Below are 14328 nucleotides of genomic sequence, written 5' to 3'. Positions count from 1 at the left end.
CATGCAACCCTAAAAATGAGCTGCTACTTATACTCCAGAACTTTCTACATTTACTTTAGCTTTTCACATTCAAAAGCTTCAACTCTTTTCAAAATTGAAGAATTTTTATATATCCACTGGGAACACAGCAAGTAGATTGCAGAAGTTGATGACATAATTATGTCAGGCACAAAGAATTCTGGGAATACAGCTGTAACAAAATGCAACTGAAAACCTTTCTGAGAACAAGAACATTCATGTGAGTGGGTGGAAGAACTAATGACTCCATTAAAACAAAGATAATGTCCTCTATATATAAACTTGCTTATGCAGGAAGATTTAAGTAAGGAAGCAACCTATGTTGTTACATAGAGTGCCTGTTTTGTGACCGTCAGCAAAATGGAAGAACTTGTCTTTGGGATTGTTGACAAAAAATGTTTACAGTTCTAAATTTACTCAGAAACAAAGTAAAAGAAATACAGACAATGACCCAAAAACTCATTTCTAATCAGATACATACTGATATATAAAAATATTTATCATTCAAAATTTCATTATGGATCCTACCAATACCAAAACCTATTTATTCTTCATTTTTAGTAATTTTGATATGTTAATAAACTTTCAGTTCTGATTATCTACACTATAGCTCTGTAACAACATCACTAGAATATATGAAAGTATAGAATAGGATTCTGTTTTTATATCTACAAGTAAACATACTTCATGAAGAATTACATTCCTCTTGTTTTTACAAGGATTGCGTATGAGAAAATAATATAAAAGTTTGTTTTCTGCTTTTTGTTAAAATTGTTACTGACATATTTCAAAACTTTTAAAAAGGAGTGAACAATAATAATAATAATAATAATAAATATTAATTAAATACTACCAGAACATAACTCCAAAGGAAAAGTCTAAAAAATAATGCTAGTCAAGGGTCAACAAGTTAAGTCAACCTATCTGGCATTATGGTGCCATGGGGTTTCTTTCAGTAGGACACACAATTACATTCCAGCAGATGAAAGAGAAAATAATAGCAGTGTTTGCTGAGTCTACAAACTGGAAAATCCATATTAGTTATTAGATATAAACCGGGTAGAAGCCAGCATCATTGAGCAAATAGTATGGCATTTTATAAAGAAAAGCATCAAGCCCAGGAGTCGTTAATATCTTAAGAGCAACTTTTCACACACATCTGCCATGTCATTCAAGTAGCTACTTTTCATCAATGGAAATTATTACTATTACTATAAACTACTTCTGTTGTTCAACATAAAGCAAAATCTTCTTTAATTTTTGCATCCTGTTAAATACAATAAATGCTTTGGTTAACATTCTCCTCCAACAAAATAAAAACAACCAACTTCCCATTTTTTTATTCCCAAGTATATAACTAGCTTAAAATAAATTCTATTAATCCATTGCTTAGCCTGTATGTATTTTTAAAATGTCAGATGTTCTAAATAAGTGGGCACTGGCTGTTAAAGAAATAGATAAAAACTACTAGTAGGGCAGTCTTTTATTTTTTCACATAATCACCATATTTATGATTACTAATATCAGGTGCCCAGAAAATAGACATCCATACTTAAGGCAAAAAAGTAAAAAGAAAAAAAGAAAAAGAAATATATTTATTTAATTAAACCAGAGTGAATTTAATCCTTGTGAATCAGCACCAATACAAACTGATATGTAAATAATATTTGAAAACATATATTTTCTACAGTATTTTGATATTGTATTATACATCTCCTGCCACTTATGACTGTATGACTGTAACCTTGTTGCTGGTATCCTTACAATTTATATTGACTGTTTCCTAATATGATTTGATTGCTTATTTGTTCCCTATGACTATCATTAAATGTTGTACCTTATGATTCTTAACAAATGTATCTTTTCTTTTATGTACACTGATAGCATATTCACCAAGACAAATTCCTTGTGTGTTCAATTACATTTGGCCAGTAAAGAATTCTATTCTATTCTCTATTCTTTTCTACATAATAGACTGTATTTGCATTTGAATAGTAATTTAAATAGTATATTTTATATGCGAGCTATATAGAGCTATGGTACTTGAATTGAAAATCTCATGCAGTATGCATTATCACAAATGGTAATAATGACAAAAAAAGGTTCACATACAAAAGAGTTAATTGCAGGAGGCAACCCATGTCATCTGAGCCATGGTGGCACAGTGGTTAGAGTGCAATACTGTAGGCCAGTGGTCCCCAACCCCCGGTCCGCGGACCGGTGCCGGGCCGTGGAGTACCTGGCACCGGGCCGCGCAGCAGCCGGGGGACATAAACGCTGCAGCGCAAAGGCTCCTGGGCCGTGCGCAAAAGCTCCTGGGCCGTGCGCAATGGGCCGTGCACAAAAGCTCCTGGGCCGTGCCCCCACCCCTGTGCGCGCTCAGCGGGCCGCGGCGATAAAAAGGTTGGGGACCACTGCTGTAGGCTACTTCTGCTGACTGCCAGTTTCCTGCAATTTGGCAGTTCAAATCTCTCCAGGTTCAAGGTTGACTCATCCTTCCATCCTTCTGGGCAGGTAAAATGAAGACCAAAATTGTTGGGGCAATATGCTGACTGTAGCTCTGTCTAACTGCTTAGAGAGGGCTGTAAAGCACAGTAAAGTGGTATATAAGTCTAAGTGCTATTGCTATTTCTATTTATGATCTGATGAAGAGCAAAATAATCAGACGTTTGGTAGCACATTTTTCCAATTGATACATTTTTCTTTAAAAGCCTGAGGTTTTATAGCTCACAAGATTAATTACAATGAAACTGCAATTTACAATAGTGGGCAGATTTCCAGCAAAACTATGGAAATTCAAATTCAAAGAACCAATCAAAAGTCAGCTTTTCCGCCTTTCCTGACTTTTCAGAAAGGGAGGGGCCAGCTTCATTTTTACATCCCCCCCCCTTTTTTTTCCCCCTTTGTCTTCCACGCTGGGAAGAAATATTCCTTCTTTTCAAACAGGATTCATGATGGTTTTCTTTTCTTTTTCTCTCTTTGTCTTCAATTCTCAATCTTCATCTACCTTATACTGTAACCAACATGTATCTTTTTCTGAAATCACTAGTCTCATTCTGACAGGAAATTTAGTCTAACTATCAAAAGACAAGAAAGGAGAGGAAAGAAAATTTCTATTCCTCTCCCAATTGATGGTGGCAGTAATAGATTTCCCTCTTCTGCCCCACACCCCCAAACTGTGAAAAGGTGTAACAATCATGAAGAAAAACTTGGAGTCCATTGGCCAACACACTACATCTCAAGTGTTCACTCCATTATGCACATGTCTACTCTTCATTTTATTATTTTTTGTAATGTTATATTACAGCAAGGAAGAAGGGCAAGCACTGAAATGAATAAACAAGTGAGAGATGAATCTCAGGTGCCAGTAGAAAAAGGAGCTAATTGATGACAATGCATTCTAGAAATGTATTCTTTCTTCAAGAGTACAGTAAAAACAGAAACAATAGAAAAGAAAGCACTAAAATGATTTACAAGACACGTGTAACAATGTTTTAAAAATACACAAAATGTTATGTGTATTCTAATTAACTCAGCAAATGTTGAAAACTGGATAGCCTGAATGAATGTTCTGTTTATTTTGCTTAAATACCACAGAAAAGAATGTTGCTGTAGGAAGCCCAAAAATAATAATATAGCACAGTGAAAATGATACTCCTAAAGCATGTTGTATATATTTGCCTCTAATGTAAATGAAAATAGAAGTGAACGTACAAAATAAATTGTTGTTTACCTTCTGAATACCTGTAAACCAGTCAGCTGGTGCGTTGGGTAAAACTGAATGTAATGAGAATGAGAGCAGCTGTGTTAATTTTTAATGCTAGAAAAATATTGAGTACAAAGACAACAAAATTCTTACACATGTTTGAAGTTAAAGGCCTTATTTGTATTTCTTAAAATATGTTTCACTAGAATGGCCCTAATCTTTGTTTTCTTATATTGCCTAATATTTTCAGTTCTAATCTTAAGAGCTCTAGTAGTTTTGCCCACATAAACTTTAAGATAACGGCACTATATATCATATACCACCTGAGTGCCGATGCTCATAGTGAAACTGGAAAGATTCTTTGTCTCTCTAAAGAAGTTTCTATGGAGATTCTTCACCCAGGCCATGGTTGTCCCAAAGGTACTTTTTAAAGAGGCAACTGGACTTTCTTGTTTTTCTTTGAAGACGTTTCGCTTTTTATCCAAGAAGCTTGTTTCCCCACCATTCAGTAAGAGCTGAAGAAGCTTCTTGGATGAGAAACAAAACATCTTCAAAGAAAAACAAGAAAGTTTTTCTTGTTTTTGCTTCTTGAAAAATCACCTTTGGGACAACGAAAGAAGTTGTTTTATGACTGCACTGGCTGAATACCCATGCTCCGCTATGAAACTATGTGATCAGGCTTGATAAATCGACACAGCTTGAAAATTAATGAGTAGTTATGATTGGCCTCTCCTCTCCCCTTCTCTCCCATAGCTATGCCCCACAGAAGCCTATCCTATCCTATCCCCTTTCTCTCCCTCAGTCTTGTCCCACAGAAGCCTCCCCTATCCTATCCCCTTCTCTCCCTCAGCCTTGCCCCAAAGAAGCCTCTCCTATCCTATCCCATTCTCTCCAGAGTTATTCTCAGGTTGGGAGGGAGAATAGAATGTCTAACTAATTAGCATCAGAGCGTGTTAATAATAATATAAGAAATACTAATGATCTGATGGTAATTTTGAAAAATCATTTCTTAGCGAGCACCTAGAAGCCACAAGGAAAATACATGCCAAATTTCAAGTTTGTAGACTTTACAGTTCTGGAGATTTCGTGATCGCGGCATGAGTAGTTTTCGCTTTTATATATATAGATTTGCAATAAATGCAGTGGCTGCAGGGAAAGAAGGGAACAATTGCATTATAAATATGTTCATTCACATCAATCCCTTATATTAAATCATTTCTAATCCATGTCTTTGGGGATACTTGTCCTTTTATGGGCAAAGCAAGAGATTGACTGGGACTCTGAAAGCAACTCCAGGTCACTCTTGATGTAAGAATTTTATGATGTGATCAAAAGTCAAAATGCATGTCAACCAACCAACCAACTCTGTATTTTAGGAGCCATGTGGGCAGTGGTTAGAATGTAGTATTGCAGACTAACTCTGCCTACAGCCAGCAGTTTGATCATGACCAGCTCAAGGGTGATTCAGCCTTCCACCCTTCCAAAGTAGGTAAAATGAGGATCCAGATTATTGAGGACAATATGCTGTCTTTGTAACCCACTCAGAGAGTGCTAAAAAGCACCATGGAGTTATATATAAGTCTAAGTGCTATTGCTATTACTATTGCTATTTTAAAGTGGCAAAAAAGTGCCCCTCTAATTGTTTCGTCGCTTTTTAAAAATTAGTTTCCAATGCTGAGCAGATTCTTTCAAAGAATCATTCTTAGTGTTCAAATGTTGCTCCAAATGTTTTGGGGTTGCACCCAAGACATCTATTACTATTGGAACAATATTTGCTTTCTTTTGCCACCATCATCTACTTCTCTTGGCAGGTTTTGCATTTTGTTATTTTCTCAAGGTTTTTCTCTTTTTCTATTATGCTATCTTCAGGTTCAGCAACTTCCAGTAGCCAGACTTTTTTGTCTTTCTTATCAACAATTTTTAGTCTGGGGTGTTGTGTGACAGATGTTTGTATGTTTGAATTCTAAAAATATAGAGCACTGTAGCTTCTTCATTTTCTATCACTTTGTCTATTTTGTAGCTCCTACCAGTTCTTGCTTGTAACCAACTGGGATTTCTTGCAGATATTCAATGCATCATATTGTTGTTACTTTGTCAAGCCATTGTTTATAATCAGTCTTCTTGCAGCAGATAAGTAGGTGAGCTACTGTTTCTTCAGCTTCTTTGCAGAGATGACATTAGCTGTTGCTTCTTCTCAATTCTGATTTTGTATGCATTCTTAAGGTTTGGTCTTGTGCAGTCAGACTTACCCTCTGTATATCTTTCTTCAATTTCTGCTCCTAGTCATTGTCAGGCCTTCTTGTTTTCCACTTGGTCTGTTGTTATTTTTTTTTATGTAGTGGCTACGTAATACTTTGCCTTGCCATGTCTCTTTTCTGTTCTTCATTTGGTATTTCATGTAGATCAGTTTCGTTTCTCTGGTACTCACTAAGCCTTCATGGTATACTAGCTTCAGTGCATCTTCTTCACTGCCCTTCAGTTATTCTTCTAATGCCTTTTTTCCTCTTCAATTATTGGTATACTTGCAACATTGCCTGCCCACCTATGTTCCTTGGTAAATAGAGTCTGTTAACATCACTGTGTTGATAAAGGACATGATAATATTGTTATTATTTTTCTGGTCTTCCTATCCAGGAGTTGTAGTTCAGCTTGAGTTCAGTCCAATATTCCAACCGTATGTCTAATGGCTGGTATTTCCCAGGTTATGATAAAAGGTTATAATAATTATTATAATATATGCATTATATAAAATGTAATCTATTTAATTAATATATTAAAATAATAAATTATTATTTCTTAAACAAAAAAATTAGGTTTTTATGCAAAAAATCTTATGTATTCTATTATAATTTAAAGTCTGCAATCTGCATGTTGAAAAGATGGATTAGAATAGCTTTATTAATTATGTAAATATGTTGCATACTTAGCAAACATAGCACATATTCTGAATATGCATTATTTCTTTCCTGAAATAACTCAATATAATTTTTGGAATTTTCCTAATTAGAAGAGACAAAAACATATTAAGAACGGTTGCAGGAATTGGTATGGCTAGAGAAAAGAAGGAGTATGGGGGACATGATAGCAATAGTCTAATATCTGAGGGGCTGCCCCAAAGATGAGTGGGTCAATTTATTTTCAAAGCACCAGAATGCAAGACAGGAAGCAATGAATGGAAACTAATCAAGGAGAAAAGCAACCTGAAATTAAGGAGAAACTTCCCTACAGTGAGGACAATTAACCAGTGGAACAGCTTGCCTTCAGTTGTAGATGCATCACTGCAAGTTTTTAAGAAATGCCTGTGCAGCCATCTATCTGAAATAGTATAGGATCTCCTGCTTGAGTAGGGGGTTGGACTAGAAGACCTCCAAGGTCCTTCCTGCTCTATTCTGATTGATTGAGAATTAAAAATAAAGCTCTGACAATTGTATGCTATAGCACATTCTTATAAAGAAAATAATCAAAAAAATACATATTTGAGAGAAAAGTAAGCCATTTCTCATTCTAAAACTTCTTATTCTTGGAACAGGAGTAATATAAGACTTAATTATATATCATAATTATATATTACAATGAAGAAAGAAAAGATGCCAAGTCATACATGCTAAGTTATACCTATAGATGCAAAATTAAAAGTGAAATTCCAACCCAAACATGTTTAATTGAATTAATCTTTGATTAATCTGCATTCCAGCATGTAAATGATATCAAATGTGTACTTCAATTAACTTTCACTCAGTTAATTATCTAGTTTGCAGCCTGAAAGGCAGAATGAAAGAGAGTTCTTAAAGAAGCAAAAACTTCATTCCTTAAGTTACCACGAATGGTTTTACAATGCAATAAAGTAATTAGACAGTTGTAGGTCTTTTGAAAGTAGAAAGTTTTGATGTTTTTTCATCCAAATGCCAGCTATTTGTTCAACAGAGGCACTCTATGTAAAGCTTCTATAAACCATTCAACTTTTAGATTACACTAGTTCAATCTTTCAATCCTTCTTCATCCAGTTAGCTCCCAAGTGTACCAAATCTATTAATAAACCAGACATCCACCCAGACATACCATCACACAAATGTCTGCCAGTGGTTCTCTCAGCACTGAAGACAAGAAAGACAAGCAAGAACCCTAAAGTAACAAATTGTCCAGGCTGTCTACTCATAAAGAAACAGAATCCCTTGGAAAGTTTGAATTTAAGGAAACGTTTAGTGTTCAGTAATTCATAAACATGGATCTCCAATGAGGATATCAACAAAAATCTTAATTAAACTAGGCCTTAAACATAAATAACTGATTAGGTTTTTTTTAAGTTCTTTGTATGGATTACCTGTTAAAATAAACTGAAGAAATAGCATAATAATGTGATGACCAAATGGATATTTTTGGTACATTTTGCTTCTCATTCACCATTATGATTACACTCTAGATTAAAATAGCCATAAAAGATAAATAAGTGTGCTGGTAATTCATGCTCAATTGATTAATGCACTACTGTTCTTCATTTTACTTTTACTTTTTTCCATGGTCCAACATGGTTGCTAACATTCCGATTTAGGAATGCTTCTCTATCTTTTAAAATAGATGCATCTTAATGAGCTTTCTATTAACTGACAGGCACATGAGAAAGGGGGGAAACCTGATTATTTATTTAAGTGACAGTAGACAGAAATTTAAAGCATATGCATTCCTCAAAGATTAAAAGCAGGAGCAGTGACAGAAATGTGCAGATAAATCAAGTACACATACTTACAGTTGCTGATAGCTGGGGTCCATTAAGTTGTGCCTGTAAAATGGCCTCATTGATTGAGTACCGAATACCCATCAGTGCCAGTTCTAGATCATGAGTTACAGCCATTTCATTGGTGAGGTATTCCAGGGTATAGATATATTCCCTCCAATGAACATCCAGCTCAGATACGCTGGCAAAACAACCTCTCATCACATTTAGACAATATCCTTCACAGGGCCTTATGAGGGTCAAACCTTGGCAGTGAGGACAATACTGCATTTTCACAAGGCCTCGGATACATTCTTTGGTCAAAACAGCATGTTCAGTGGCATTCAGCACTTCAACGCCCATTCCCAGGGCCTGGTTGAATGTTCTGCTTGCCCTCAGAGACTTTGCTAGCTCCATAACAGCTTCTTTGGAATAGCGCCCAAATGGATTGATGTCTTGTCGTGTTTGTCGCAGGCATTCCATATATTCTTCTGACAAGTCCATCATGCCAGGGTTTATCAAGCGGGTATAAACCAAAGGGAAGAGGCTGTCGAAGAACCGGAAAAATGCTTTTTCCACTCTGTTTTGAGCACCCAAGAGGTAGAGAGAGAGGTCTGTAAAAAGTTCTTTCACAGGCTCAGCTGCCTCCTTCGACATGGATCTGTAGACAGTCTCAAAGAGAGAAGCGGTGTGATTCTCAGCAAAACGAAGCAGGGACTCAAAGGCTGCTGCAGAAATACATTAAAAGTGAAAGGAAAGTCAGTGTTTCCTTAATACATCTCAATAACTTGGATCTAAATATTAGACCAATACTAATTATTATTCTGTTGCTTTACAAGATAGCTAGGCATTTTCTTTCTGCTTCAGAAATAGGTGCAATTGAAAAGGGGAAGGGAAATCTCACTGCTTTTATTGGTTTTCAGTGTTGCTTTGTTTGATGCTGACATAGATTCTCTAAATGCTGGAATACCTGGAAAAGGCTGGCCCAATTGGATACCTACAAGATTTCAATTCCCAGAATCTACCAGTCCTGGGTTTACTGAAGAGGTGAAGTTATACTGTACATATACAGAATCTTCAGTTGGAGAAACTGGACTGTATAGAGACTTCTCTAAAGCTAATTCCATGGTGAAGCAGAGACCATAGTTCACTGACCATTTTTGTTTTCTGTGCAAAATTCCCAGGTTCAGTAACTGGCATCTCCAATTAGGACCAGAAATCTGAAATCTTAAAGAAATGTGGTCAATGCAAGGTACAACTCTGAATGTTAAAGTGTTTCTTCTGTGAATCAGTTCCTTTCTAGACATGAGGCTGACTTGTAGCAATTCTGTTTTACCCGAGCAAAAAAATTTCCAATTCAGGATTCAACAGATATTTTAATTAATTCAGCAAAATGTTCTTACAGCCTAGGACTTCACATTTTGCTTCATCTATTTTCGCAGTTAAGGAAAAAGCTTAATCAAGGAGCAGATAAATAACTAGAATAAAACTGCCCTTTTTACAACCCTATAATTCCTTAATTCAGGGTAGAGTCAGGGCAACTAGATGGAGCTGAGCGTTTACTGGCCAGATGCCCTTCCTAATGACATGGGGAGGTCACATGTAGTAGATATTTTTTCTTTGCACCCTAGGAGAAAAACATTTGCTGCTACCTAGGATTGAACTCTCAACTTTCTGAGTGGGAGATGAGTGTATTCACCACTAGGCCACCATGCCACTCAAGCAAATAACTGGAATAAACCATAGCTGTATATTTTATTGCTATATAATACAGGTTCTGAAGATGTGTGTGTTACATGTTCAATTTTGAAGCTTACAATTCTATGTGATCAAGATATCATGATTGGAAGCAGACTTGATATGTTATAATATTTCAAAACAGTTCTATTAGCTCTTTGAGAAACAGGATAAGATTATAATAACTTACAAATTGAATGTTTTTATAATTCTATGACCCTTGAAAAGAAAGGAAAAATCCAATTTCACTCCTATATAGCTTGCCAAGTAATATATTGAGGCAGCTTTTACAACTCAGCTATAAAATTGTAAAAACTGCAATTTATAATGGAAAGACTGACAATGCAAAAGCTGCAGTATTATAAACAAAGCTACTATACTCTAAGTGAAACAATGTTTTCTAAAACACCTTTGTTTAATATTTGTTGGTGTAAGTGGGAGGAGTGAAAAATGTTGGGAACATAGGATTTTTATATATTTGAATGAATGTTATCTCACCACAATTTATTTTGTTCCCAATTTCAGTGGTTTATGAAGGAAAGTAAAAATGGAATATCACTATGGCACAATTCAAACCGGGTCATTTTTAAATCTGTAATCCTAAAGTCAGTTTGTTTTTCAATAGTTATGAGGTCCATGAGATAAACAAATTGGTCAAATGATGTTCCCAGCTATCTCATTTGAAAAACCGTGCTGTGCACACAGATCAGTAACTTCTTTTATAAAAGAACTTTATTTGTTTTGTGATCTCTTCTGTTCTGATTGTATAAAGTATGAAACATCCCATTTTATTTGAAGCATTATTGAAAGTATAGTTTTAATATATGTTTCAGAATTCTAGATCAGTGATCTGTCAAGAGAAAGTCCAATCTTGCTGGAAGTAGAGGATGCTGATTTTGGTTGCTATAAGTGGAAAATTATAAATGAAAAGTTGTTAATTTTGAGATCTACTGTATATGAATGAGACGTCCTAAAGGTTTGTTCCCTGAATATTCATTTATGTACATTGTACTCAATGTACTCAAGTCTTTAACTGCTTAGTTCATGAGTTATTAAACAACACAGTTGGCTAGATTATATAGAAGTCATATTATCAAACTAAATTCATGTAGTAACTCAGCGTAACATATGACAAACTAATCCTACCAGAGCTGAAGAAGCTTCGCTTGAAGAAGCAAAATATCTTCAAAGAAAAACCAGAACGTCCAGTTGCCTCTTGAAAAAGCACTTGGATGACTGAGTCATAATCCTACCAGAAAAGCCCTGACTCAGGAATTAAATTTACATTATTTTCCATTCCCAAAGGCTCTCTGGAAGAGCAAGACCTGCATCACCTCTGAGACACAAGTACGGATAGAAATTTCCAGAAGAAAATAAGAAATGTCTATTTGTACACTGGCCAGAGCCACCCCGAGACGGGTGGTTTCTAAATATGGTATATAAGTAAAGAAATAAATAAAAAGATGTTCCACAGGAGTAGAAAGGATTGTCTACTAATCTCTGATGTCAACACCCACGATTAGGGGGTGAGGGAAACCTATTCCCTCATCATCATTATTACTGGATGGGCAGATTCCATACAACACATGTTGTTAGCCATACTGGAGTTAAAAAGTGACAACCACCACTTGGAAACCTAGAAGCAACCAATGTAGCTCCTGCAGTAGTGGCATCATGTGGGCAGAACAAATTTAGCCCATCACTACATTGGTTGCTGCTGATGATGAAGAAAAAATTAACCAAGGAAACAGCTTGACATAACAAACTGCTTCAGATATGCTTAATGCTTAGCAAAATGCTTAAGAATATACAGTAAATTACAAACAGCTACTCTGGCCCTTGAATGCAAATTCAAGAACTAGTTACTGGAAAGAGCTTGAAGTCAACCCCTGAATATTACTCAAGGCTTGCTGACTAAACATAATAAATGCTAAAAATACTGAGTTGGTCTGAGAGTCGGTTCTGTTGCTGTCTTTTTCATCTAAATAAGATCATTATATAAGCATTTGCCTAGCCCTGTCTTAGTGGACAGAATCTTGCATTCCATTCCCTGTACAGTTCAATAAAATTGATTCAAGCTGATGATCTGGTCTACACTTGTCATTTAGGTCAGGATGTTTTCTCCCTTCACTTCAGATTATATCAGCTGCTCTTTCTAAACAGTCTTTATTCAGAGTGAGCTGACACAAAATAATTAAGGCCACAAGTGATTAAAACAAGTTTCATTCCTGGACCAGTGCTCAAAATGAAGTTGAGCCCAGGCCCACCACTTGCTCTACCAGAATGAGTTGTAGCATTTTCATATTTTTAATCTTTGGTTCTGGGTAGGATCTGTGGGGAGCAGATTCACAATCCAGGAGATTGACTGGATCTACAGCTCCATTCAGATCCTTATAGACTCATCCTGGTCTTAACAGATCTTAACAATAAATGCATTTCACAGACCTCCACAGTGGATATAAACAGTTGGATATTTTCCACATAGTATTAATATCTCACAACTTGCTGGCTTCATGCAGATATTGACCATAAGGATTATTGTTGTTATAATATATTTTCTCAGTACTGTAGAAATCGAAACAAGCTGTTATTTTGTGGATTGTAGTTGTTCCTTGTCATTATTATTATTGGCTAGATTATGAAAAAAGAAACTTTAGATAAAGATTTAATTCACTGTCTTCTGTTTTTAAAACAAGAGACTTCCTTCATCTCAAAAAGGGTAAGATTACAGTCAGGAAACTATTTTTTATATAAAACGCGCTGGTGTTTAGCAAAAGCAATATTCTTGTCATTATGTGTTTGTGTGTGTGTGTGTGTGTGTGTGTGTGTGTGTGTGTGTGTGTGTGTGTGTGTATGTCTTATATAAATATATAACAGTATCTCAGTGAGCCATGCCATTTTGTGGATAGCTTCCACTCATTTTTACCATATTTACTTTATTTTTTTTTTAATATTAGTGCAAAGGAGAGTGCCGAAATATCACAAGCAAATCAAACTACACCCGAATTTGTTTGAACATCATTTTCTCTTGTTTGTTTTCATTTGTCCAATTGAGACTACTTTAGAGCTAAGTGAGCAAATTGGCACAAATGCGCAGCCTTTCCTTTTGAAGAGAATAAAAAATATAAATCACTTTAAAATTTTTGTCAGACCTTTGAATGTTTTAAGTACACATGCACACTGTCTGCTGAATATTTCATGAAAGCAGGCCAAAGCCATCTTCCAAGGAGACCATTCCGTCCAAACATTTTATCATGTGCTCACAGCATGCTTGACTTCACAGCTGATGTTGCGTCTGCAACATCAGCTGCAGCTGATCAAACATAGCTTACCTCTGGAAACCGTGTTTTATTTGCCCTTCTTTAAAATTAGATCCTGGAGAAGAGCCAAGCTATTTACAAGATTTCACATTTTCTCCGACTTTGTATTGGAGGTTATAAGGAAACCTCCATGCTGGGCAGCTAATGAGTTTGCACCCTGGGGAATTCAGTCGATGCCTAACATTAACAGAATATAAAAATAAGACAATGCTTAATGCACGACACTGAAAAGATTACCCTCCAATTATAGACTGGTTTCCTACACAGCTGGCTCATTCAGTATGCTTTTGCAGAAAACAGCACATTCTCAAAGTATGGAATCACTGGGGAGAATAGGGAAAAATATGGTTCAGAAGCCTTCCTTCACACAGGGCATAAGAATGTAAATGTTGGTTTATTTTCCTGAAAAGAACGCAAAATCAGAGATTTATTTGATTATGTATTTCTTAATCATCTAATCTTTCCATAATCCAATGGAGTTATTATATCTGTCCAAATTATAACCAAGTGCAGAACATTTCACACACTTCACTTTATTTGCAGAACCTGACAATGATAGCACAGTGGAATGTATGTGTCTTGGAAGCTGTAGAAAAAAGCTACACAAAAGAACTTTAGTATAAAAAAATAGTAAACATGAACATTACTTCCAGGTGATGCATGCCTAAGAAATGAAAAAACAAATTTAAAAAGAGAATATAAATCGTAGCACAAATATCAAATTAAGACATTTTACTAACTCAGATATATTTAAGAACATATACCCAAGATTTCTTCAGCTTAGTATCTTCTGTTTTGGTTAACTGGTCTATTTATGGTTATCTGGTCTTTTTTAG

At 35.6% G+C, this 14328-nt stretch overlaps 1 protein-coding gene across 1 annotated transcript in view; it reads right to left on the bottom strand.

The window, feature by feature from the left end:
• The window catches only part of LOC139318236 (glypican-5-like), a 318571-nt gene that overhangs the window by 216217 nt on the left and 88026 nt on the right, over positions 1-14328 (bottom strand). The window contains exon 3 of the mRNA XM_070945581.1: positions 8469-9163. Coding sequence (XP_070801682.1) covers positions 8469-9163 — 695 coding nt within the window. The remainder of the gene's footprint in view (positions 1-8468; positions 9164-14328) is intronic.

The sequence above is a fragment of the Pituophis catenifer genome, unplaced genomic scaffold (genome assembly GCF_029215685.1).
Source record: "Pituophis catenifer annectens isolate HBS135680 unplaced genomic scaffold, rPitCat1.0.hap2 SCAF_6, whole genome shotgun sequence".
Lineage (NCBI taxonomy): Eukaryota > Metazoa > Chordata > Lepidosauria > Squamata > Colubridae > Pituophis > Pituophis catenifer.
This window is presented reverse-complemented; position numbering and strand designations above follow the sequence as displayed.